This window comes from Herpailurus yagouaroundi, unplaced genomic scaffold, assembly GCF_014898765.1.
Source record: "Herpailurus yagouaroundi ecotype Mexico unplaced genomic scaffold, PumYag 139, whole genome shotgun sequence".
Taxonomy (NCBI): domain Eukaryota; kingdom Metazoa; phylum Chordata; class Mammalia; order Carnivora; family Felidae; genus Herpailurus; species Herpailurus yagouaroundi.
Window position 1 is genome coordinate 75,764,518 of NW_024412394.1, and position 26,538 is coordinate 75,791,055.

At 36.2% G+C, this 26,538-nt stretch overlaps 1 protein-coding gene across 6 annotated transcripts in view; it reads right to left on the reverse strand.

Annotated features, from left to right (window-relative positions):
- The window catches only part of CEP85L (centrosomal protein 85L), a 209,297-nt gene that overhangs the window by 52,314 nt on the left and 130,445 nt on the right, over positions 1-26,538 (reverse strand). For all 6 annotated transcript variants that reach the window (XR_005790009.1, XM_040474488.1, XM_040474490.1 and 3 more), the window contains 2 exons: positions 25,978-26,099; positions 12,195-12,312 (listed from right to left, as the gene is read on the reverse strand). Coding sequence is in view for 5 of the 6 variants with exons in the window: in XM_040474488.1 (XP_040330422.1) it covers positions 12,195-12,312; positions 25,978-26,099 (240 nt within the window). In the remaining variant the exon portion in view is untranslated. The remainder of the gene's footprint in view (positions 1-12,194; positions 12,313-25,977; positions 26,100-26,538) is intronic.

Sequence of the window (26,538 nt, forward strand, 5' to 3'; positions counted from 1 at the left end):
ATTCTCTCTTTCCCTCACTCACTGCTTGTGCTCTTGCTTTCTCTCTCAAAATAAATAAACATTTTTTTAAATGTTTAAAAAAAAAGAAACAAATGATAAGCTGGATTTCATTAAAAATTTAAGCTCTGCAGAAGACATTATCAAGAAAATGAGAAGATAAGCCACATACTGGCAGAAACTATTTGCAAAAGACACATATGATGAAGGATATGTATCCAAACTATACAAAGAACTCCTAAAACTCAACAATAAAAAACAACACAAATTTTAAAAATGGGGGAATGACCTGAACAAACAGTTATCTCACTGAAGAAAATATACAGATGACAAATAAACATATGAAAAGATGTTCAAAATCAAATGTCTTTAGGGTATTGCAAATTGAAACAACAATGAGCTACCTACCACTATATACCTATTAGAATGGCCAAAATCAAAAACTCTGCACACCAAATGCTGGTGAGGATATGCAACAGAAACTTTTGTTTATTACTGGAGGGAATGCAAAGTAATATAACCACTTTGAAAGACATCTTGGCAGTTACTTAAACATACCCTTACCATACGATCCAGCAGTTGTGTTCCTTGGTATTTACCCAAATGAATAGAAAATATGCTACACAAATACACAAAAAGCTTCACATGAAAGTTTACAGCAGCTTTATTCATATTTGCCAAAACTTTAAAATAACTAAAATTTCCTTCAGTAGATGAGTGGATAAATAAACTATGGCACATACAGGCAATGGGATATTATTCAGCACTAAAAAGAAATAAGCTATCAATATGATGATGGGGCACCCTGGGTGGCTCAGTGGTTGAGCATCTGATTCTTGAATTTGGCTCAGGTCATAATGCCAGGGTTGTGGGATCAAGCCCCACACCTCAGGCTCTGTGCTGAGCGTGGGGCTGCTTGGGATTTTCCATCTCTCTCTCTCTCTCTCTCTCTGCCCAGCACCCACCCTACTTGCCCATGTGCATGCATGCCTGCACGCTCTCTCTCAAAAAAAAAAAAAAAAAAAAAGACACAGAGGAAACTTAAATGTGTGTCATGAGGTGAAAGAAGCCAATCTGAAAGGTTATATACTGTATGATTCCAACTATATCACATTCTGGAAGAGGCAAAACTATGGAGACAGTTAAAAGATTGGTTGTTGCCAGAGGTTAAAGGAGAGGAGGGATTGAACAGGTAGAGCACAGAGTTTTAGGGCAGTGAAACTATTCTGTACGATACTACAATAATGCATATGGGTCATTATACATTTTTCCAAATTCACAGAATTGTAACACCAAGTGTGAACCTCAATGTAATCTACGGCCTTTGGGTGATGATAATGGGTCAATACAGGTTCAACTGTAACAAAGATATCCTGTGACAGAGGATGTCAACAGTGGAGAAAGCCGTAGGTATGTGGGGGCACAGGATATATGAGAACTCTGTACATTCTGCTCAATTTTGCTGTGAACCTAAAACTGTTCTAAAATATAAAATTTATTAATTTTACAAATAAGTTAATACAGATGTTTCTACTACAATGAAATATTCCTGGAAAAGCACTCAAAAACGAAGCACTAAAAATAGGGCTTAAGGGAAAAGGAAAGGCAATAGTCCATTCAAAGACTATGCAACTTAAACCAGATTACTAATCAAAATAGTAACTGGGGAGAAGAGTTGAACTTCTTGGGCAGGCAGTCACATTTAATATTAAATGCTGGCATCACTTTAATTAGAGCAGGTCTGGTGGGTATTGAGATGATAGAGGTAGAACTCTGCAATATGGGGACTACATTCAGGTGGGTAGGAGGCAACACGACCTGCCAGGAACTGAAGCTACTAAAGGAGGGAGTGCATGTCTCAAGGCAGTACAGTACAATTTTCTGAAAATGAAACTTGAAGAGACTTCTGCTGCCAAGGCAGCAGGTGAGCCTAGGCCTGTTCTGCAGCCTGCCGAAGATTCTAATTTTACTCACACTATTCTAAATCCCCTTGCCTGGAAAAACAAAACAAAAACCACATATGAACCAATGAGACTTGAAAACTATACTGACCTCATTGTACCATTCATGTATGAGCAAATCTGCACTACAGAAATGTGTTTCATAACAAGACAAATTGTAGAACTTTACATGAAATTAAGCAGACAGAAAGGGAAAAGCCTGAAGCCAGAACTGCTTTAAGCCCTTAAATTGCTTTTTCAGCCAGAGTGTCTTACAACCACTGAGTCTGTGAAGAAAGCCGGTCTTCCCTTCATTTCTATAAGAATACGCAACCCCCACTCCCACGCCCCTCCACCATGCTCCTTCACAACTTGTGCTCTTTTACTGACTCTAAAATACTGCTGTTCCCTGTCCTTACTTACGGGTCTCATTTTCTTCACTCCCTGGAAGAAGTGATCATGCCCAAGCTTCAACCACCACCTGGGTGGACTGACAAGTCCTATATTTCTAACCTCTCCCTTAGACCTACCTATGAATATCAGCCTCATTCTTCATCTTAGCCCCAAATTTACAATATAATAATATATAAGCGTAACTCATTATTCTCTAATAGAACTTACTCCTGATGTAGTTGTCTCTATCCTGGCCTTTGGCAATAAAAAGCCAATCAATTTTTGCCCATCTGAAACTAGGCAATCACTTCTCTCACCACATTAAAGTCATCAAATCAAGCCCATGCTTGGTCACACAGATGTGTAATAAATATTCTTCCTTTTGTCTTAACCAACATTGTTGTTAAATTCAGATGTCCATTTAACTTTTGGACTATTGATAAGAGCTTCCTGCCTGGTTTCTGCCCCAATACCATCCATCTTAAATCCAGGGTCTATTACGCCCCAGGGGTGACCAAACTAGGACACTTCAGAGATTGAAAGGGGGTGCTATTAATCACTATGGGAGTACAACAGGCATTAACTGAAACTGTAGCTAAAACAGGTACAAATGGGTCCCTTACTTTTTAAGCCCTTGATACAACTTGACCCCTGCCTTACCTCTCTCTAAGCACACCTCTTACCACTACTCTCTCTCACTTTGCACTTCATCCATACAGAATAATGTGTAGTTTTCCAAATGCTTTATCTTTGGGCCTCTTCACACACAATAGAGCATGCCTGAAGCACTATTTCTCCATTTCCTCAACCTGCCTAAATTCTTTTACTTCATCAGGTTCTCAGATCAGATGTCCTTTCCTACAGGAAGCTTAAGCCTCCCTCTGCAAGGCTAGTTTATCTGTTCTTAGTAGGGATTCCCATTTTACTTCACATATATCCCATTTGGGCACCTCCAACTTACTGCAATTATCTCTTGTTTATCAGTCTTCCTCACTGGATTGTACACTTTTTGATGAAAAAAACAACTTAATTCACATTTATATTACTAGAGCCTACATGGTGCCTTATCCACAGTAAACAAGTTATTTCTGAAGAAATGGATAAACATGCTTTTTGATACAGTCTCTCTCTGTGGGATTCAAAATCATGAATACAGAAAGTATCCTTCATTTTTGCTGCCCCAGAATTTAACACATTAGGTGTTTATGTTTTGTTGAATGAGCTCATTCGTAAAGGTGGGACTCATTTATAAAATGCTCATTAAAACCACAAAACTTGGGGGGCGCCTGGGTGGCGCAGTCGGTTAAGCGTCCGACTTCAGCCAGGTCACGATCTCGCGGTCCATGAGTTCGAGCCCCGCGTCAGGCTCTGGGCTGATGGCTCGGAGCCTGGAGCCTGTTTCCGATTCTGTGTCTCCCTCTCTCTCTGCCCCTCCCCCGTTCATGCTCTGTCTCTCTCTGTCCCAAAAATAAATAAACGTTGAAAAAAAAATTTTTTTAAAAAAACCACAAAACTTGGTAGTAGAAAAAATGGCTGAAGGAAAATGAAATAGAAAAAAATTACATAAATAGAAAAAGGATAAAATGGAAAGAAAGCAAGAAATGATGCATCAATGAAGCGTAATTAAATATTATCTGCTTGGTCTATTTCAAGGTTCACATCTATGTTAAAAGAAGACATCTCTTCTTCAGTTTTTAACAAAAGATAAAAAGGATCCTTCACATTTTTTTCCCCTAAGAAGCCTTGTTAACCACAGGTTAAAATTTTGGTATAGGGCATTATAAAGATAAATCACTCTTCAGTTCCAGCAATTTTACTACTAAAACAATCTAGGAAGTGTGAATTTTTGGATAAAAACCTAGTTCTCATTTTCTACCTATGAGATTTGCTGATGTTTAACTTTCAGGTCATCTTGATCGTAGGCTGTTCAAAGTTTTTAACAGTCAAATAGAGTTATTTACCCAAAATATGTTTTACATCTATAAATTCATAAAAGAATGTTATTTTATGTCAAAAATTTACTTTCTTTAACCTAGAATATACAGAATATGAAAAATATATTTTTCTTTGTTTAATTTGCTATGGAATTAGGATGAGCAAGGTATGTGCCCCAAATTGTGCACATATAAAATGCTATGCATAAAAAATAACATTGTTCATACATCTAAGATAAAAATTCCTTTGTTATTCTTCACAGAAATTGAAGTAATAACTCTAAAATCTGTGTGGAACCACAAAAGACCCCAAATACCGAAAGTAATCCTGAGGGGGGAAAAAAAAGGAAAAAAATTAAAGCCAGAGGGATCATGCTTCTGGATTTCAAACTATAGTAAAAAACCATAGTAATAAAAACAGTATGATACTGGTACAAAAAAGACAGATCAATCAATGTAATGGAATAGAGAGCCCAGAATTAAATCCTGGCATATACAGTCAACTGATATTTGACCAGAGAACCAAGAAGACCCTATGGGGAAAGGAGAGTCTCTTTGACACGTGTGCTGGGAAAACTGTACAAACACATGCAGATCAATGAAATCGAGCCCCTATCTCACACTACTCACAAAAACTAACTTGAAATGGATCAAAGACTTAAAAGATCTGATATCATAAAACTCCTAGAATGAAACATAGGGGAAAACTCATCAATACTGGTCTCAACAATGATTTGCTTTTTAGACATGATGCCAAAAGCACAAACAACAAAAAGCAAAAATCAACAAATGGAACTATATCAAACTCAAATGCTTCTGCATAGCAGAAGATCTAATACAACAAAATGAAAAGAAAAACTATAGAATAAGAAAATATTTCAGAAAACTAAGTATCAGAAAAGAATTAATATCCAAAATATAAAAAGAACTCAAGTCAATTTAATAATAAAAAATTAATCCAATTAAATATGGGACAAAAGACCTAAATAGACATTTTTCCAAAGAGGGTATCAAAATGGCCAACAGACACAGGGGAAAATGTTCCACTTCATTAATCATCAGGAAAATGCAAATTAAAATCACAGTGAGATACCATGTCATACCTGTTAGAATGATTATCATCAAGAAGACAAAGAGCAGATGCAGGTGAGGATGTGGTGAAAAAAGAACTCTTACACACCACTGGTGGGGGTTAATTGGTACAGCCACCATGGACCAATAAAATAGATCTACCATATAATCTAGCCATCCCATTTCTGGGTATATACCCAAAGGAAATATGTAAACAGGATTCTGAAAGTATATACCTTCCCATGTTTATCACAGCATTATTCATAATAGGTCAGATATGGAAATAACCCAAATGCCTATCAATAGATAAAAATGATGTGTTAAATTTACACAGTGGAATATTATCCAGCCATGAAAAAGGAAGATATCCTATGATTTATAACAACATGAATGGACCTTAAGCACATTATGTTCAGCAATATAAGTCAGAAGGAGAAATATTAAGGACTATATATCACTTATATGTAGAATCTACAAAAAGTTAAACCTGTAAAAAACAGAGTAACTGGTGGTTACCAGAGGATGGGGGAGTTGGGAGGTGGAAATTTGAATAATAGTGTATAAGGATATAAACTTGTATAAGGGTACTAAGGAGTAGTAAATAAGCCATAGAAATTTAATGCGAAGTGTAATGAACATGGACAATAATATGTACTACAATTATGTAATGTAATAAATACTGCTACTTTAACAAACATAATACATAAGTGTGTTAAATAGTGTAATGTGCACCTTAAACTTATACATTGTCAAATTAATCAATAAAAAATTGAAAAGCACTGTTCAAACATCTAAATACTTTATTTGCTAAGAAATATTTTTTATTATATTTATTGGTTCTTTTAAACCCTTGCCATTTATCAGCTCTCTATATATATCTACTAAAAAAATTCATCTCCTATATTTATAATATCCATTTAGTACTTTGGGTTTTCCTTGATTCCCTTTTATTAATTTACCTTATCTTTTGAAGACTAATTTCTCAACCATATTTTAATTCCCCACATAATTTTAAATCCTTCTAACATTTTCAGCAACCCTCTTTTCTATATCCCTTCAGCTATTTCTATATGTCCTTGTAGACTGACTTGGAGAGCCCTCTACTGGCCTGATGCTATGTCAAAAAACAGTTTCTTCAGCTTTCAGATGCATACTAAGATACACATGCCTCTGGTAATATAATAATTGTGTGATTCAAGTTAACCCTTTATTCCGAATAAGAAAGTTACAAAGAAAAACTGCATGGTTCTACAGAACTGTCTTCAAAAAAAATTATACTACTTACATAGTATAAAAATACCACTTTTAAATAACTGTACACTATTAATCTCAGTTCCATAGAGCCTTACTATCATGGGATAGAACTAGTAGATAAGATCACACTGCAATGACCTATTCTGATGTATTAGTAACTGAAGTATGGTAAACAAGCTGGAGTCTCTGTTAAATGTTTTTGCCTCAAGTATTCTGATAATTAGTTGGTCTTCAATATTTCCTGACTTTAATACACCAATTCCTTGAACATATGTAAACAAGTTTGAAAATACAATGGAAGGAAAAAATCCCACTTAAAATGATTTAATTCCAGAAATAAAGACCTTAATTATGAAGACAAAAAAATTCCACAAATAGAAGTATATAACTCTATAAAGTTATGAATTCTCACTTTTGACCCTAATAAAAATGCCAATAGTTTATATTCTTTGGGAAATAAGCCAATCATAAAGTCAATACAGAAAAACATACAAACAATTTTTAAGATAAATTCTTTAGAAAAAAAAAAAGTAATAATTGGGGAAAGTCATCCTTCCAGCCATATAAATTTTGTTATAAGGTCTCAAAGACCCTCTGTCTATGTTCCAATTAGACTGTACTCTCAATGGCAAAACTAACCTCATTCACATTTCTATTCTGTGCGCCTACACACTGCTTTACCCAGAGTAAACACAAATTTTGAAGGAATAGGTAAACATGTTTACCTATATAGTCTCTCCCAATGTAGTTTGAGATTCATCAAGGTAGGAACTATTCTTTACCTTTGTGACCTCATAATTTAACACAGTGGATGTTTAGTAACTGTTCTGTTAAATGGGTCCATTAGTGAAGACAGAACTTATTTGTAAAATGTTCATTAAAATCATAGAGACTTCATGATAGAAAGTAATAGATACAAGAAAAAGAAATAGAATGACATAGATAGAAAGAAAATATTATGACAAATTCATAAAATGTATTTTCAAATCAAATTATAAGACAAAGGGCTTCTAAAATCAGTAAGTAAAAAACCAATACCTAACAGAAAAACAAGCAAAGGATATGAAATGACATTTCACAGAAAAGAAATATGAATGGGGCCTTAGATATATAAAAAGAAATTCAACATCACTCAGGAGAAAAACATATTAAAACCATATGAAGAAAACGAGAAAGATCTTACATCAACAACCTAACTTAACAACCTAAGGGATTAGAAAAAGGAGAATAAACGAAATCCAAAATTATCAGAAGGAATGAAATAATAAGGATTAAAACAGAGATACATGAAATAGAGAAAATAAAAATAGAGAAAGTTAATGAAACCAAAATTTGGTTCTCTGAAAAAAAATCAACAAAATTGACAAACTTTCACCTAGATGGTTTAAGGAAAAAAACTCAAATTACTAAAATCATAAATGATAATGAGGACATTAATATCAATTCTGCAGAAATAAAAAGGATTGTAACAGAGTACTGTGAGTGATTAACTGTATGCCAACAAACTGGATAAACCAAACGCAATGGACAAGTTACTAGAAACATAAAACCTCGATCTAAATCATGAAGAAACAAAATCTGAGCAGACCTATCAGTAAGAGACTGAATCACTAATCAAAACTCTGCCCTTTAAAAAAGCCCTTGCCCTGGACCTGATGGCTTCACTGGTGAATTCTACCAAACATGTTAAAAACAAAAACAAAGAAAGAAAAAAACGAACACCAATCCCTTTCAAACTTTTCCAAACACCGAAAGAGAAGAAACTACTCTTCCTAAGTCACTCTATGAAGCAAGCATTATTTGATACCAAAGCCAGACAGCACAAGAAAACTACAGACCAGTATCTTTGATGCCAAAATCCTCAACAATAGTTACAATCTGAATGCAGCAGTATTTTAAAAGGATTATAATCTATGACCATGTAGAATTTATTCCTGGAATGCGAGCATGGTTCTATATTTGAAAACTGATCAATGTAATATACCACATTAACAGAATAAAGGGAAAAACCCATACTCATCTCAATTGATGTCAAAAAAGCACATGACAAAATTCAGTATCTTTCATGATTAAAACACAAAAAACTAGGAATGGAAGAAAACTATTGAAAGAAAACTATTTCAGCATAATAAAAGCTATATAGTAAAAACTGATAGCAAACATTATACTCAGTGGTGAAAGACTGAAAGCTTTTCCTCTAAGATCAGGAACAAGGCAAGGATTCCACTTTCCCCACTTTTATTCAACAGAATACTGGAAGTTACAGCCAGAGGAATTAGGCAAGGAAAAGAAATACAAGGCATCCATATTGGAAAGGAAGGTAAAACTATCTCTGTTCACAGGTGACATAATCTTGCATGTAGAAAATCCTAACAATTCCACAAAAAACTTGTTAGAACTATTGAGTAAATTCAGCAATGTATTAGGATACAAAGTCAATACACAAAAATCTGTTGCATTTCTATGACGCATTAACAATGAACAATCTGAAAAGGAAATTATGGAAACGATCCCATTTATGACAGTATCAAAAAGAATAAAATACTCAGGAATTAACCAAGGAGGTTTGTGAAAGACTTGTATAATAAAAATTACAAAACAATGCTGAAAGAAATTGAAGAAGACATAAATAAATGGCAATACATTTCATGTTCATGGTTTGGAAACCTTAATATTGTGAAGATGTTAATAATACTCAAAGTGATTTAGTGATCTACAGATTCGATTCAATCCCTATCAAAATCACATTATTTTGCAAAAGGAGAAAAAGCCACTCTGAAGTTCATATAGAATCTCAAGGGACCACAAATAGCGTAAAGAATCTTAAAAAGAAGAAAAACCTGGGGGACTCACACTTCCAGACTTCAAAACTTAATACAAAGCCACAGTGATCAAAACAGTGTGGTGCTGTTATGAATAATGTGTGGATAATGAAAGACATATATAGACCAATGGAATGGAATATAGAGCTCAGAAATTAATCCTGGCATACACGGTCAAATGATTTTGGATCAGGTGCTAAGACACCTTGTGGAAAAGAGTCTTTTCAACAAATAGTGCTGAGAAAACAGGATTATCCACATGGAAAGAATGAAGGTGGACCCTTGCCAAATACCATATACAAAAATTACTCACAGTAGATCAAAGAGCTAAACATAAGACCTAAAACTATAAAACTCGTAAAAGAAAACATGTAGCAAAAGCTTCAAGACAATGAATTTGGCGATATTTCTTGGATATGACCCCAAAGGCACAGGCAATAAAAGAAAAAGTAGACAAACTGGACTTGAAAAATTAAAAAATTTTGTGCATCGGGGTGCCTGGGTGCCTCACTTGGTTAAGCGTCCGACTTTGGCTCAGGTCATGATCTCGCAGTCCATGAGTTCGAGCCCCGCATCGGGAGCCTGCTTCAGATTCTGTGTCTCCCTCTCTCTCTGTTTCTCTCAAAAATAAATAAACATTAAGAAAAAATTAAAAAAAAACTTTCTGTGAATGAGAAGACATTGCCAACAGAGCTTGAGATTTTTCTCTTTCCTCCTCTCTCTGTGCCTCTCCCACCGTCCCTCCCACTCTCTCTCTCAAAAAAAATAAACAAACATTAAAAAAAAAAGAAGACATACCAAGAGCCAATAAGCCATAAAAAGATGCTCACACCACTAATCTTTAAGAAAATGCTTATCAAAACTACAATGAGATATCACCTCATACCCATTGGGATGGCTACTATCAAAAAACAAAACAAAAAATAACAAGTGTTGGTGCCATGTGGACAAACTGGAACCCTGTAATACTGCTGGTGGAAATGCAAAACGGTACAGTCACTATGGAAAACAGTATGGTGCTTCCTCACAACCTTAAAAATAGAATTACTATATGATCCCGCAATTCTACTTCTGGGTATATACTCAAAAGGACTGAAGGCAGGGTCTTCAAGAGATATTTATATACCCATGTTCAAATAAATATAAAAAATGTTCATGGCAGCATTACTTACTAGAGCTAATATGTGGAAGCAGACAAAATGCCTGTCAACAGATGAACGGATAAAACAAACTGTGATATACAAATGATGGAATATTATTCAGCCTTTAAAAGGAATGAAACTCTGACACATGCTAGTGTATGGATGAACCTGGAGGAAACTATACTAAGTGCAATAAGGCAGTCACAAAAAGACAAATACTGTATGATTTATTTTACGCAAGATAATTGGAGTAATCAAAATCATAGAGACATAAAGTAGAACAGTAGTTGCCAGGGGTTGGGGAGGTGAATAGACAGTTGCTGTTTAACAGGTACAAAATTTCAGTTTTGTAAGATGTGAAGAGGTATGGAAATGGATGGTGGTGATCATTGCAAAATATTATAAGTGTATTTGCACCACTGAACTGCACACTTAAAAATGGTTAGGATGGGGGCGCCTGGGTGGCTCAGTCAGTTAAGTGTCCGACTTCAGCTCAGGTCACAATCTCACGGCTCGTGAGTTCGAGCCCCGTGTCGGGCTCTGTGCTGACAGCTCAGAGCCTGGAACCTATTTCAGATTCTGTGTCTCCCTCTCTCTCTCTGACCCTCCGCCGTTCATGCTCTGTCTCTCTCTGTCTCAAAAGTAAATAAACGTTAAAAAAAAAAAATTTAAAAAAAATGGTTAGGATGAAAAAAAATGGTTATGATGGTAGATTTTATGTTCTATGATGTTATGTTATGTTTCTATGATGGTAGAAATTATGTATTTTAACAGAATTCTAACATTTTTTTAAAACCACGGAGATAACTCCACCATCCTACCCTTTATGCAAACCCACTAGAAAGGCAAAAATCTCACAGTGTGTTAATATAATAGCGATTTGACAACATCAGTAAAAGTAACCAACTCTTATAATACCTATAAATTTCACTTCAGAGAATTTAAGTTAAAAACACTCGCATGAGCAAAACAGTGTTTTATTCTTCACAACATTATTCATAGTAGCCCCAAGCAAGAAACAACCCAAATTCTGACTAGTAGGGACAAGATGAATAAATTATGCTATCTCCATAAAATGGGAAATCAATCAGCTGTAAAAGCAAAGGAAAAGGATGTTGTCTTTGTAATGACATAGAAATAATCACTGAAATTGTTTTAACAGAAGTACAGTTGACCCGCATTACTTTAGTTTCAGGTGTGCAACATAGTGATTTGACAAGTCTATGTGTTATGCTGTGCCCATTCCTCCAGGCAACCATCAGTTTGTTCTCTGTATTTGTGAGTTTTTCTCTGCTTTTTTACTCACTGCATTTTATATAATTTATGTAATATAAAGGAGAAAAGCAAGATGAATAGATAATGTATATATTTTGATACTTTTTGTGAAGATAGAGGAATAAAATACATTTATATCTGCTAGTGATACATATCAACTCTAGAAGGATACACTAGAAACTGGTAGCAGTAATTCCTGTGTGGGGTGTGAACCTGACATCTAGAAGACAATTCTTGGGACATCTTTTATTATGTATGTAAACATGAACATGATTAATTAAAAAGCATCCTAATATTACAAGGTCAGCATATAATTAACATATACTTTATTAATAAACAACAACTACAAAATTCTCTACACCTTACCTGCAAACTAGCCACAAAAGAATCTTCACAGTTCATATAATGTCCTAACATGGCATGTTGTGCCCGTATTTCATTATCCCTTATCCTCTCGTGTAAGTGGCTAATTTGCTGCTTCTGCCTGCAAAACATAAATTGAGGAGACATTATAAAGAATATGCTTTTCTAAGAGACCATTTAAGAGTAGAACTTTATTCCAATAATTTGATGTAAGAGTTAAGAGTATTATCAATATTAACATTCATAATAGGGAAATTTAAAAAACCACCACACCATGGGTTATGCCGAATACAGAAAGGGTATTTATACTGTAGAGTATTTCTTGCGTTTTATAAAATACAGTATTTTGTAGACTATCCTTTTTAGTAATAACAAAGTCATGTTTTGCTTCCTTTCTTCTTGTTACCTAATATAATAAATGTTATGTCCTCAATTTAGAATGCCTTTACCTTAAAATCCATTATTTTCATCCATGCAAATTCTGTTTAACACTGACAGTTCTGAGAATCTCACTGTCAGAGATGAAAGGTATTTTCGCAAATATCATCTAGCCTAACTGCTGTTCTAGGCCTGCATCTTCTCAGCAACATCCCAGGTTACACAGTCTACACACAACCATTGCCAATGATGGAGAACTCACCTGGTGACAGAGTTGCATCTTTGGAAAGCTCAGACGTTTCACTTTAATGGAACTTCATGTTGGAAACAGACACACTGAAGTTCAAATCTTTCCTCAGCAACTCACAGCTTACTTTAATCAAGTTAAACTTTTGTGAATATGTACCCTTATATACAGCTGATGCTTGAACAATGTGGGGGTTATGGGCACTGACCCTCCCTGCCCTGTCATGCAGTTAAAACCGGCATATAATATTTGACTCCCCAACAAGTTAACTACTAAAAGCCTGCTGTTGACTGGAAGCCCTACCAATAATGTAAACAGTTGACTAACACATATTTTGTATGCTCTATGTATTATATACTATATTCTTATAATAAAGCTAGAGAAAATGTTATTAAGAAAATCATAAGGAACAGAAAATACATTTATAGCACTGTATTTGCTGGAAAAAAAAATCCATGTTATAAGTGGGCATATGTAGTTCAAACCTGTGTTGTTCAGGGTCAACTATATTTGAAAATGGTTATGTAGCTGGTATCCTGTTAAGAGCTTTATATGTATTTTTGACAATCTTCAAAAATCCTTTAATAACAAGTCTCATCATAAGGTTATGAGGAAGAAAGGCTTTTAAGAAAAAGTAAGCATACATGTGGGTAAACATATAGCTTGGTATTTTCCAAAATTACTCACAAAGTAACTTTTGGAGCAAGTTAGCTTATAAGTTTCAGACTGAATCAGAGAACTTATTCTACTCTGAGCCATTTAATTTTTTAGATACACTATCCTTAAAGAAAATTCAAATAGAAAACATCAAATAGTAAACAGATAGGGGCTCCTGAGTGGCTCAGTTGGTTAAGCATCCGACTTCAGCTCAGGTCATTATCTTGCTGTTCCTGGCTTTGAGCCCTGCATCAGGCTCTGTGCTGACAACTCAGAGCCTGGAGCCTGCTTCAGATTCTGTGTTTCCCTCTCTGCCCCCCCTGACCTGCCCCCCTAGCACTCTCTCAAAAACAAATAAATGTTAAAAAAAAAATAGTAAACAGATAAATTAGGAGAGTCACGACACTTGTCAAAGAATTTCAAGCTTTACCAAGAAAACTAAACTTCCTCTTCTGGCCAAGACAGAGTAATAGACACAAGCTGTGCCTTTCTGCCTGACACAATTACAAAACGGAACAAAATACAGGAAACAATGACGCTCAAGACACTGGGTATCAGTTAATTAGGAACAGTGACTTCTGAGGGATGGGCAACAAATGAGGTGAGCTCTATGACTGCCAGAGCCTACTGCTGCAGGCCCTACCCAACACAGGGAAAGAGGCCTCTCTCTGAACTGAAAAGACAAAGCTGGGATGCTGGAGAAACCAAGGCAATCAGAGCTCACAGTGCAGAGTCACCCTGAATATTTAGTTGAGTACTAATGAATAAACACATGAGGAGCTACTCAGAGTGCATATGTGGGGGAGGATGGCAGGTGGTGGTCCACCAGAAAGATAAGAATGAACAGTGCCTGAAACTTACATGGGTCCTAGAACTGTGCTTGCTTTCAAATGCCACAGTGGAAAACTTCATAATTCACAGGGCATCATTTAGCAGCACTTTTCAACAAAGGGCAATTCTGACTCCAGAACAAAGTTCAGGAATCCAAACACATGTGACATCCAAAAAATGTTAAAATCTGTAATGCCTGGCGCTTGATCAAAAATTACCCGGCATGCAAAGAAGCAGGATAATATAACTTATATTTTTATTTTTTAAGTGTATTGATTTATTTTGAGAGAGAGAGCAGGGGAGGGGCAGAAAGACAGTGAGAGAGACAAAATCCCAAGCAGTCTCCACACTGTCAGCGCAGAGCCGGATGCAGGGCTCGAGCCCATGAACTGCAAGATCATGACCTGAGCATCAGTGAGCTGTGGGATTTCTTTAAGAGGACAAATATATATATATATATACACACACACACACACACACACACACACACATATATATGTATATATATGTATGTATATATATATGTATATAATTAGAATCTCTAAAGGGGGGTAGAGACAGGAAAAATATTTGTAGAAAACTGGCCAAAATGTTTCCAGATTTAATGAGAACTGTACATCCACAAATCTAAGAATACCAGAGAACCTCAAGCACAAGTAACAAGAAGAAAACTAAACCAAGGAACATTTTAATCAAATGGCTTAAAATCAGTGATAAAGATAAAATCTTAAAAGAAGGCTGTGAAAAAAAGATAAGTTCAATCACAAAGATGAAGGTAAAAAGGATAGATGTCTCATCTAAAATAATACAAACAAGAAGACAATAGTACTTTAAAGTATTACATTAAAGTATGAAAATTTAAAAGGTATCAATCTACAGAATTTTTTGCCCAAGACAAATTTAAAGCAAAATAAAAACTACCAACCTAGAATTCATCAAAGACAGAGGTGAAAGAGACTTTTTTGAAAATTTAAAAAGCTCAAAGAATCCATCACAGCAGACTTCAACTACAAGAAATGATAAAGGAACATCTCCAAGTAAAGGAAATCAATACTAAATGAAAATCTGGGATCCACACAAAAGAAAGAAGAGCACTAAAAATGTAACTACATGGACAAATACATAATATACTGTTCTTATTATTTAGATACCTTTAAAAGACAACAGACAGTGTAAAGCAAACAAACAAACAAACTGATAATGTATTGTGGGGTTTATCATCTTTGTAGAAGTAAAATGTATGACAATATCTCACGGACTGGGAGAAGAAAAATGGAAGTATATTTTCATAAGATTCTTATGTTATACATGAAACAGTATATGGTAAAGTCATGCTTGAGGGTAGACTACTGCACTTTAAAGATGTATATTATAAACTCTATAGCAACCACTATAATAACTCAATAAAGAGTTATAGCTAATAAGCCAACAAAGGACATAAAGGGAATTATAAAAAAAAAAAAATACTAATTTAAGAGAAAGAAAAGGGGAACCCAGAACAGATGGGACAATTAGAAAACAAACAGCGAAGGGGCGCCTGGGTGGCGCAGTCGGTTAAGCGTCCGACTTCAGCCAGGTCACGATCTCGCGCTCTGTGAGTTCGAGCCCCGCGTCGGGCTCTGGGCTGATGGCTCAGAGCCTGGAGCCTGGTTCCGATTCTGTGTCTCCCTCTCTCTCTGCCCCTCCCCCGTTCATGCTCTGTCTCTCTCTGTCCCAAAAATAAATAAACGTTGAAAAAAAAAAATTTAAAAAGAAAACAAACAGCCAAGACAGGAAATTTAAACTTAACTATATCAATAATTACAAAATGTAAATGGTCTACATAACTCCAATTAAAAAGCAGACATTGTCCTAATGGATAAAGAGAAAGATTCAACTATATGCTATCTACAAAAAACAAAAACAAAAAAAGCCCCACTATTTTAAAATGTTCATTTATTTATTTTGAGAGAGAGAGAGCAGGCAAGTGGGAAAGGGGCAGAGAGAGAAAGATGGGGGGTGGCGAGGGGGGGGGGGAGGGAAGATGAATGAGAATGAATCCCAAGCAGGCTTCACTGTCAGCACAGAGCTCAATACTAGGGCTGGATCTCGTGAACCAGGAAATCATGATCTGAGCTGAAATCAAAAGTCTGACACTTAACCAACTAAGCCACTCGGGCACCTCCCCCCTTTTTTCAATGGGAAAGGAAAACAAAACACGTTAAAGATACAATTTGGCAAATCTTATTTCTAAAACTATCTGGATCTAGAAGACTTATGATTGTTGATTATACTTTTTTTTAAGTGAAGTATAATTGATATATGACATATTAATTTCAAATATATAACAATGATTGAGTATAACACATTGATGTGTATATATTGTGAAATAACCACCTCAATATATCTTTTTAAAAATTTTTTTTTAATGTTTTGATTTATTTTTGACAGAGAGAGAGACAGAGCATGAGCGGGAGAGGGGCAGAGAAAGACACACACACAGAATCCGAAGCAGGCTCCAGGCTCTAAGCTGTCAGCACAGAGCCCGACATGGGACTCGAACTCACAGACCACGAGATCATGACCTGAGCCGAAGTCGGATGCTCAACCGACTGAGCCACCCAGGCACCCCACCACCTCAATATATCTAGTTAACATCATCTGATTATATTCCTTGAACATTACTTATTTATGCAAGTTTTCCATTTCTTTTCAAGTCAATTTTGGTATTCCTTTAAAATTATTCATTTTCTTCTGTGTGTTCAGATTTGCTGATGTAAGTTTATAATACTGACTTGAAATCCGTAATTTTTTATTACTAATATTTTGAGTCTTTCTTTTTCCCTGATTAGTAGAACTAAGAGATTTATCCGTTTGATTAATTTCTGCTCTTACTTTTATTATTTCCTTTGTTCTCTTTTATTTTACTATTCTTTTACTGGTCTTCTTAAGTTAAACATTTAATTAATTCTCTTTCCTCCCCTTTCTCTACTTTTCTTAATAAAAGAAAAAGACATAAGAAATGGTGATAATTGTTTAACACAGATATTTTGCAGTCCTAGTAAAAATATAAAAAGAAAGCAATAGAATATTTGAAAAGATAAAGACCAAGAATTTTCCAAAACTGATGAAAAACATTAACCTGGAATCAGAAGTACTTTAATCTCCAAAAATACCAAATATGATGAAAACCACCACAGGCACATTGTAGCAAAACAGCTGAGAACAAATAGAAAAAATGATTACATCCAAAAAATAACAAAATTCAATATGGCAGCAGGAAGACTTGTGGATGACAAGAGAAACCAGAGAGCAATGGAATAATATCTTCAGAGTGCTGAAAGAAAATAGCTGCCAATCAAGGCATTACATATCAACCAAAATATCCTTCAAAAACAAAGGTGATATTCCTAATAGACAAGAGATGAAAACACCCTAAATGTCCATCAATGGATAAATAAAGAAAAATGTCATATACAAACAATGTCTAAAAAGCAGAAGAAATTCTGTCATATGCTACAACACGGATGAACCTTGAGGATGTCATACTAGGTGCAATAAGCAGTCGTAAAGGGACAAATACTGCATCATTCCACTTATAGGAGGATTTGACTGGGTTCAGGACATGCTAACCCAAAATATGGCACCTTGGTATACTGAATGTTTTAAGTCAAAGGAGTTTGAGAAAATAACAAACGCAAGGTCACTCTGACCTCCTCCCCACCCTTGCCCTTCTTCCCTAAACATGTCACAAAACACTCAAGTGGAAGGTGCCCCACCCCCCACCAAACCCAGAGGAAAGGTACATCCCTATCTCTGAAGACTAAAGGACCCAAGGAAGAATCCTACCAAGAATGCCTTCCTAAATTTCTCCCAGTTTACTACACAATTACCTCATACTTCTTAATCTATCATATTCCTCCATGACTATCCATTCTTCAACAAGCTTAGCATAAAATAGGTCAGTTACTATGGGTCTTCACTTCCTTATAAAGGCTCTTATGTCACGTAAAACTTGTATTAAATAAATCTGTATGCTTTTCCACTCTTCATCTGTTTTGTCAGTTTAATTTCAAGATCCAGCCAGGGAGCCCTAAAGGGTCAAGAAAAACTTTTTCCTCCCCTACATTATCAAAAAAATGTGGCCAAACTTATGGAAGCAGAAAAGTATAATGATGGTTTCCATGGGCTGGGGTGAGGAGGACCTGAGGAGTTGTTGCTGAATGGGTACAGAGTTTCAGGCATGCAAACTGAAAAAGTTCTAGAACTCTACTGTAAAAAATTATGCATAAAGCTAAAACTGTACTACATACTTAAAGATGTGTTAAAATGACAGATTTCATGTTATGTGATTTTTTTTTTTTCTTCACAGTTAAAAAAAAAAGTGAGGGGAACCTGGGTGGCTCAGTCAGTTAAGTGTCTGACTTCGGCTCAGGTCATGATCTCACGGTTTGTGAGTTCGAGCCCCATTGTCAGGCTCTGTGCTGACAGCTGGGAGCCTGAAGCCTGTTCCAGATTCTGTGTCTCCCTCTCTCTGCCCCTCTCCTGCTCTTGCTCTCTCTCTAAGAATAAATAAACATTAAAAAAGAAAAAAGTGAGAGCTGGTACCCAGTGAGTCCCAGACCTTCCTTTTGCCAAGAACTGACTGAAACAGACAGTAAGGTCCTGACCAGAGTAGGGACTATTACAACAGAACAAAAAAGGAATCAGGTAGAATACTTAATAAATATGGCCTTTAAATCAGAAAATATATTTAAAAAATTTAGGTCAAAATTGTGAAATCAAGGAGCTGCTACAACAACTATGTGACTAAAAGAAATATTGGACCTACCTAGAAATGCAGTGATCCTGTCCCTGATCCAGGGAACAAATAAGAATATGCACAAATTCAGTCTCTAGTTGAGAAAATACAGAAAAGCAAAAGTATGTATCTGTTACCTTTGAGAAGGTTCCTTTTCTTTTCTAATTAAATTTGGTTTCTGAAAATAGTTTCCCTTGTGAGTTTTAAAATCCTTAATGGCTGGGGCGCCTGGGTGGCTCAGGCGGTTAAGCGTCCGACTTCAGCTCAGGTCATGATCTTGCGGTTTGTGAGTTCGAGCCCCCTGTTGGGCTCTGTGCTGACAGCTCAGAGCCTGGAGCCTGCTTTGGATTTTGTGTCTCCCTCTCTATCTGCCCCTCCCCTACTCGCAATCTGTCTCTCTCTCTCAAAAATAAACATTAAAAAAATTTTTTTGTTTATTTTTTTTTCAACGTTTATTTATTTTTGGGACAGAGAGAGACAGAGCATGAACGGGGGAGGGGCAGAGAGAGAGGGAGACACAGAATCGGAAACAGGCTCCAGGCTCTGAGCCATCAGCCCAGAGCCCGACGCGGGGCTCGAACTCACGGAGCGCGAGATCGTGACCTGGCTGAAGTCGGACGCTTATCCGACTGCGCCACCCAGGCGCCCCAAAAAAATTTTTTTGTTTAAATCCTTAATGGCTTCTGAAGCCATCATGGATACTACCACCAAATGCGCAATATACCATCTTAAATAATTTAACAGAAATGGTTATCAAAGAGACACCCCCCCATGCATTACCAAAATAAAAGGAGAGAGGGGAACTGAAATAAAGGCACAGGTAGCAAAAGATCTAGGATGGAATGAGAAAGACAGATGAGAGTTTATTATTTTAAGTTTTATTTATTTATTTTGAGAAAGAGAGAGAGAGAGGAGCAGAAAGAAAAGGAAAAAGAGAATCCCAAGGAGGCTCCATGGTCAGCACGAAGCCCGATGTGAAACTTGATCTCACGACTGCAATGATCATGACCTGAGCTGAAATCAAGAGCTAGACACTTAACCGACTGAGCCACCCAGGCACCCTGAGATTTTATTCTTTTAATTTTCCATGCATTTCCTTTCTCCCAATCTGTTTCAAAAGAGGGCACATAAAAGGAAAAACCTACAACCATATATAAATGTATCCTCTATTTCATTAGTTCACTTTTTTCAAACTACCTCTAGTACTCTAGTACTGTAAACAAGGGATAAAACAGTTTTTGAAGAACCTGTCTCCTCACCCTTGGCTTCCAAAATCAGCTTTCACACATTTTGGGACAATATGAAATATGACCCTGGGCTTTAGTTTCGAAATATACTTCTAAATGTACTTTGTTAGTATTTTTTAATTTGAAAAAAAAGAGGATGGATTGTATTAATTTTTCTTGGGCTAGTCAGAATTTTCAATTTCTCCAAAGGTGGGCCTGCCAAACAAAGTTAAGTGTATAGCTTGAAAATATTCCCAAGGTATATTAAAAGGGTTCTTACATATGTATCTTCAAATCTTAAGATTTTACAAATAATAGAGAATCAATAATAAAGAGTTATAAAGAAACAGCCTTTGTTCCTGGGAAGGAGACTCTAAATCTTTGGAGTGTTTATTATTAATGAGCCCCCTGGAAAACTCTCGTATTTATGAGAACGAGGTGACTCACAGGCTCTAGATAGCAGCTTTAGGATGGGGAGGGACTATTCACCAGAAAGCCAACCATGTTACTGGAGGTCTGTGACTCTGAGCCAATCTAACCGCCAGGGAGAGGAGGAGCCTGGTGACTGAGTTCAATCACACAGCCAATGATTTAATCAATTGTGCCTACACAATGAAACTCCAATAAAAATTCTGGGAACTCACCAGATTTGTAGCCAGTTGGTTAGAAGTGTGGATATCCTGGTGATGCCACCTTCAGACTGGCATCTGAAGATAGGCAGTCTTGTTGGGGACTGTGTGCCCTTAAAGCTGTGGAGTCTGATGCTAACTTAGGGTATTTAGTGTCAAAACTGAATTGCAGTACAGAAGGTGGGACTGAACTACAATATGACTCTTGGAACAACAAAAGTTTGAAAGGTGCAGATCCACTGATACGCAGATTTTTTTCAACAAATAACATATAATACCGTTAAATGTATTTCTTCTTCCTTATGATTTTCTTAATAACATTTTCTTTTCTCTAGTTTAAGACTACAGTATGTTATACATACAATATATGTGTTGATTGACTATGTTATCAGGAAGGCTTCAGGTCAACAGTAGGCTATTAGCACTTAGGTTTGGGGGAAGTAAACAGTTATACATGGATTTTCTTTTTTTTTTTTTTTTATTATTATTTTTTTATTTATATATGAAATTTATTGTCAAATTGGTTTCCATACAACACCCAGTGCTCATCCCAAAAGGTGCCCTCCTCAATACCCATCACCCACCCTCTCCTCCCTCCCACCCCCCATCAACCCTTAGTTTGTTCTCAGTTCTCAACGGTCTCTTATGCTTTGGCTCTCTCCCACTCTAACCTCTTTTTTTTTTCCTTCCCCTCCCCCATGGGTTCCTGTTAAGTTTCTCAGGATCCACATAAGAGTGAAACCATATGGTATCTGTCTTTCTCTGTATGGCTTATTTCACTTAGCATCACACTCTCCAGTTCCATCCACGTTGCTACAAAAGGCCATATTTCATTTTTTCTCATTGCCACGTAGTATTCCATTGTGTATATAAACCACAATTTCTTTATCCATTCATCAGTTGATGGACATTTAGGCTCTTTCCATAATTTGGCTATTGTTGAGAGTGCTGCTATATACATGGATTTTCAACTGTGCAGAAGGATCAGAGTCCCTAACCACCACGCTGTTCAAGGTCAAATGTAAATTTAGAAATTGATTCTATAATACTATATGCCTAGGTATAAACAACCAAAATATCTTAGCTAGAAATGAACTATTAAAACTATCTAAATGTTTAAAGCAGTTGATAAAAGTAATCAAATCTTGGGGCGCCTGGGTGGCTCAGACAGTTGAGCAACGGACTTCGGCTCAGGTCATAATCTCACGGTTTGTGAGTTCGAGGCCCGCATCAGGCTCTATGCTGACAGCTCAGAGCCTGGAGCCTGCTTCGGATTCTGTGTCTCCTTTTCTCTCTGCCTCTCCCCCACTCATGCTGTGTCTCTCTGTCTCAGAAATAAACATTAAAAAAAAAAAAAAATTAAAAAAAAAGGTAACCAAACCTCACTTCAACACCTGTGATGAAAAATAACTATTCTTGCATTATGGAGTCCCTCTCAAAGTAAAAGACATGTACTACAAATTGCCATGAATAAAATCTCACATGTTAACTTATCAAATACCTAAGGATGGAGTTCCAATAATTTTTAATAACCATAGTATGTACATCTAGGCCTTGCTTTAATAAATCTGATCATAAACCTTAGCATGTAAAGCAATTAAACGGATGCTATGGTTTCAATAATATAAGTATCCACACTACACCAAAGAATGCACTACTGATTTTTAAAAGCTTACTAATACAATTATGTGATTTTACTTCCACACACAATTAAATAGCAAATATACATATTGCAAACTATAAGTAACGATAAAATGAGAATTCCCCTCTACCCTGCCAGTGTCATTTACTAATAGCATTAACTCACTGTGTCATTGCAGAAGGTTTAAGGGTGGCCTCTCTGGATCAGTCTCAAGTACAATGACTTATCCCTAAATTTTATCTGATCAATCCAGTAGCAAAAGCTGAGCAATTATAAGAACTACTAGTATCAGTAACAGCACAGGTTAACCAGCAACCTTAACCTCTTTTCCATTAAAATGAAGTTATTTCCCCTTAATGAATGTTTGGTGAGTACCTATTATGAGGAATAAAATGTACAAGAAACAGTCTCTTCTGTGAGGGGGCTGGAGTCTACTGAGGAGAAACAAGCCCAGAAACAAAACTATCATTTGCAAATCATGTGTATGTGGCTACTATTTGCTGATGGTACCCATGCATCTGGCAGTATTAAGATTTTTAAATACATTCACTCACTGAAGCCTCATGCTCTAAAACTCGTTATAAGAAGGGAGCTGCATAGGTAAATGCGACTAGATAAAGAAATGCAAAATTGAGCAACTTGAATTATTTTAGATTATTTCCTTAGTACCTTTCTACAGGATACAAACTTGGGAAATATATACATTTTTAACAGATTATGTTGATAATTATATGCATTTCCTACTGTCATAGACTGTTTGTGCCCCGCCCCAACAAAAAATTTATATATTAAATCCCAAAGCCCAATGTGATGGTATAAGGAGATTAGGGGCCTGTGGGAGATGATTAGGTCATGAGGGCAGAGTTCTCATGAATAGAATTAGTGCCTTTATAAAAGAGGCCCCAAGGAACTCCCTCACCTCTTCTACCATGTGAGGTTGCAGGAAGAAGACAGCCATCTATGAAACAGAAAGAAGACCCTCACTAGACAATGCATCTTCTACTGGTGCCTTCAACTTGGACTTCTTCGTCTCCAGAACAAGGAGAAATAAGTTTCTGTTGTTTGTAAGCCACCCAGTCTATGATATTTTATTAAAGCAGCCCAAATGAACTAAGATACCTATTAACTTATTTATACCCCGTGGAACAGTAATTACAATGGTGTTTAAAAAATAATAAAAGTCAATAGATTCTGATTGTTTTGAGGGAGAGTACACCCATATTAATAAAATTCTGAATTTCAGTCTGCTTAAAAAATATTAATTTCAAGTATGTACAGTGAATTAAATTTCTAAGTGTACAAAACATATGTCCATCAGGGTCTATAATTACCCACTTATAAAATTCACTTGTACTAAAAATATCTAATACTTTTATACAGCCTTTTCATAAACTCAATCAAAACTATCTTCTAGAATCTTCATTCATTTATCAAATATGCAAGTGATGTCAGACGGGCAAGGCCTCCAGAGGGAGGGTGTCAGGCCCATGGCCAAGAGGGTTCTTAACTTTGTGTGGGAAAGAATTTAAGAGCTAGCCATTTAGAGAAAGGGGCAAAGATTTATTAAGTGTAGAAACAAGAAAGCTGCTACTTCACAGACAACGTAGTGGTCTCTCCTCCCAGGTGAGGAAGATGGCTCCTCTTTGTCTCTAACAAAGGGTTTTATAAGCTTGTTTTAAAATTAGCTAACCAGGGGCGCCTGGGTGGCGCAGTCGGTTAAGCGTCCGACTTCAGCCAGGTCACGATCTCGCAGTCTGTGAGTTCGAGCCCCGCGTCAGGCTCTGGGCTGATGGCTCAGAGCCTGGAGCCTGCTTCCGATTCTGTGACTCCCTCTCTCTCTGCCCCTCCCCCCTTCATGCTCTGTCTCTCTCTGTCCCAAAAATAAATAAACGTTGAAAAAAAAAATTAAAAAAAAATAAAATTAGCTAACCATACAGAAAGGAGCGTACTCTTTAACTTGGGGTTTTTCATTCACACTGGGCAGTTTGGTTTTTCCATTGTTTTACAGTTTTGGAATTACCCACAGGGAACAATTTTAAGAATGTCCAACCTATGTGGCTTTTACTGCCAGAGGGAGTGGGGTCTTGTGGTTTTCTATGAGTCAGATCTTGTGACTCTTTTTTATGACTTGCTGACCTTCAGGTTAAGAGTCAGCCTAAAATCAAAATGGTTTTACTCTGGTCAACTTGTCTCTCAAGTCTTTCTTCCCTCCTGCCTCACAAGTATCAAACATTAAGCATATACTAAGTGCCAGGATCTGTTCAAGATGTTGGGAACACAGTAGAGAAAAAAGTTCAGATATCCGTGCTCTAGTTACCCTCCAGTAGATACTGCTTAATAATGGTAAATTCCTAAGCAAAATCTTCTGAAACTTCAGCTATTAAATATACTTATCTTTTTAATATCTTTTAAGTTTTATTTATCTATTTTGGGGAAGAGAGAGTGTGTGTGAGCACACAGGTGGGGGAGGGGCAGAGAGAGAGGGAGAGAGAATCCCAAACAGGCTCTGTGCTGACAGCGCACAGCCCGATGTGGGGCTTGAGCCCACAACTGTGAGATGATGACCTGAACCAAAATCAAGAGTCAGACACAACAGATTGAGCTACCCAGGCGCCCCTAAATATATTTAAAGATTTGAACTGGGATTTAATTTTAAGGCTAAAATGTCTACTACTTTATCTCAAATAAGCACATGAAAATAAGTAGTAACTAGCATTAAGAAAAAAATGTCTCCTCAATTTCCCCATTACTACACACACAGGTTTAACTAACCCTAAAGTATACATAACTTATGTAGAACTAATATACATCAAGGATAATATAATTAAAAATTAATGTTTATTGCTCAAAATAATCAGGAGACTGTCTATTAAGTACAAAAACTTTTTTTCAGAGCTTTGGTACTCAAAAATGCAACATTTCTGAACTGTCCCCCCAAATTTCCAAAATTCTTATCTGTGAGTCATTTAATTTTAAACATTCATGATTTTCATAGTTTCTTTGCCTTCATATCTAACACACACTAGTTAAAAGTATTAGCACTTTAAAGTAGCTTTCCAATTTGATAGTTTCCAAGTATAAAACACAAAGATACAGCCTGTAACTCTGACAGTTCATTAGCATTGCAGCTAACTTTCTACATATAAAAAAAAAAGACAGTGGAGTTTCCAAATGAGTTACTCTAACATAAATGAAAGGATGGTAGAAAACAGAAAGAACACACCAACCCTCAGTTCTGATAGGGGTTCTTTAAGGGGGTGGGATGAGGGAGGGACAGAAATGAGACTGTATTTGTAAGACTGTATTTCTTAAACTCTAAGTAGTAGATACTATTTGTTTTAGTAATCTACATCTCTGTGTGCCTGAAGTATTTAGTAAATAAGAAAATAGACTCACCGATCAATTACAATTTCTTTCTGCCTTAGCAGTCCTTCTTTTATTTTCAGCACTGATTCCCACTTACTGAAATCCTGATAGCCAGAAGGTGAATAACTTTGACGAGAGGATCCGGTCAAAACCTGCACAAATATATTTATACTATTAGTACACTAGAAATGTTTAAAAGAAATATTTATGTGTCATCTAATATTTTCCCAACGATTTTTATTAAAAAATGAGAAAACTCAACCGTTGGTTTTTTTAAGACTGTTTGAAATCACACTTGCGAATACAACATAACTTGAAGAATTTCAAGAAAGTTCTGAAGTAAAAGTAGAAGTCTAATGAAGTAGTGACAATACAATATTTAATCTGCCTTATTACAACACTATATACAAGATTTTATTCTCATCTTGTAGAAGCTTTCTGTAAGTGAGATATTAATCACTCACTGCCTAGGAAGAAGTACAATGAAACAACGTACCATGGTTAGACTAGACAAACATTACTGGAAAGGTTTCTACAAGGAAATAAAAACAGTATCTGTAGTATGCTGACTTCAAATTATCATCCATCACA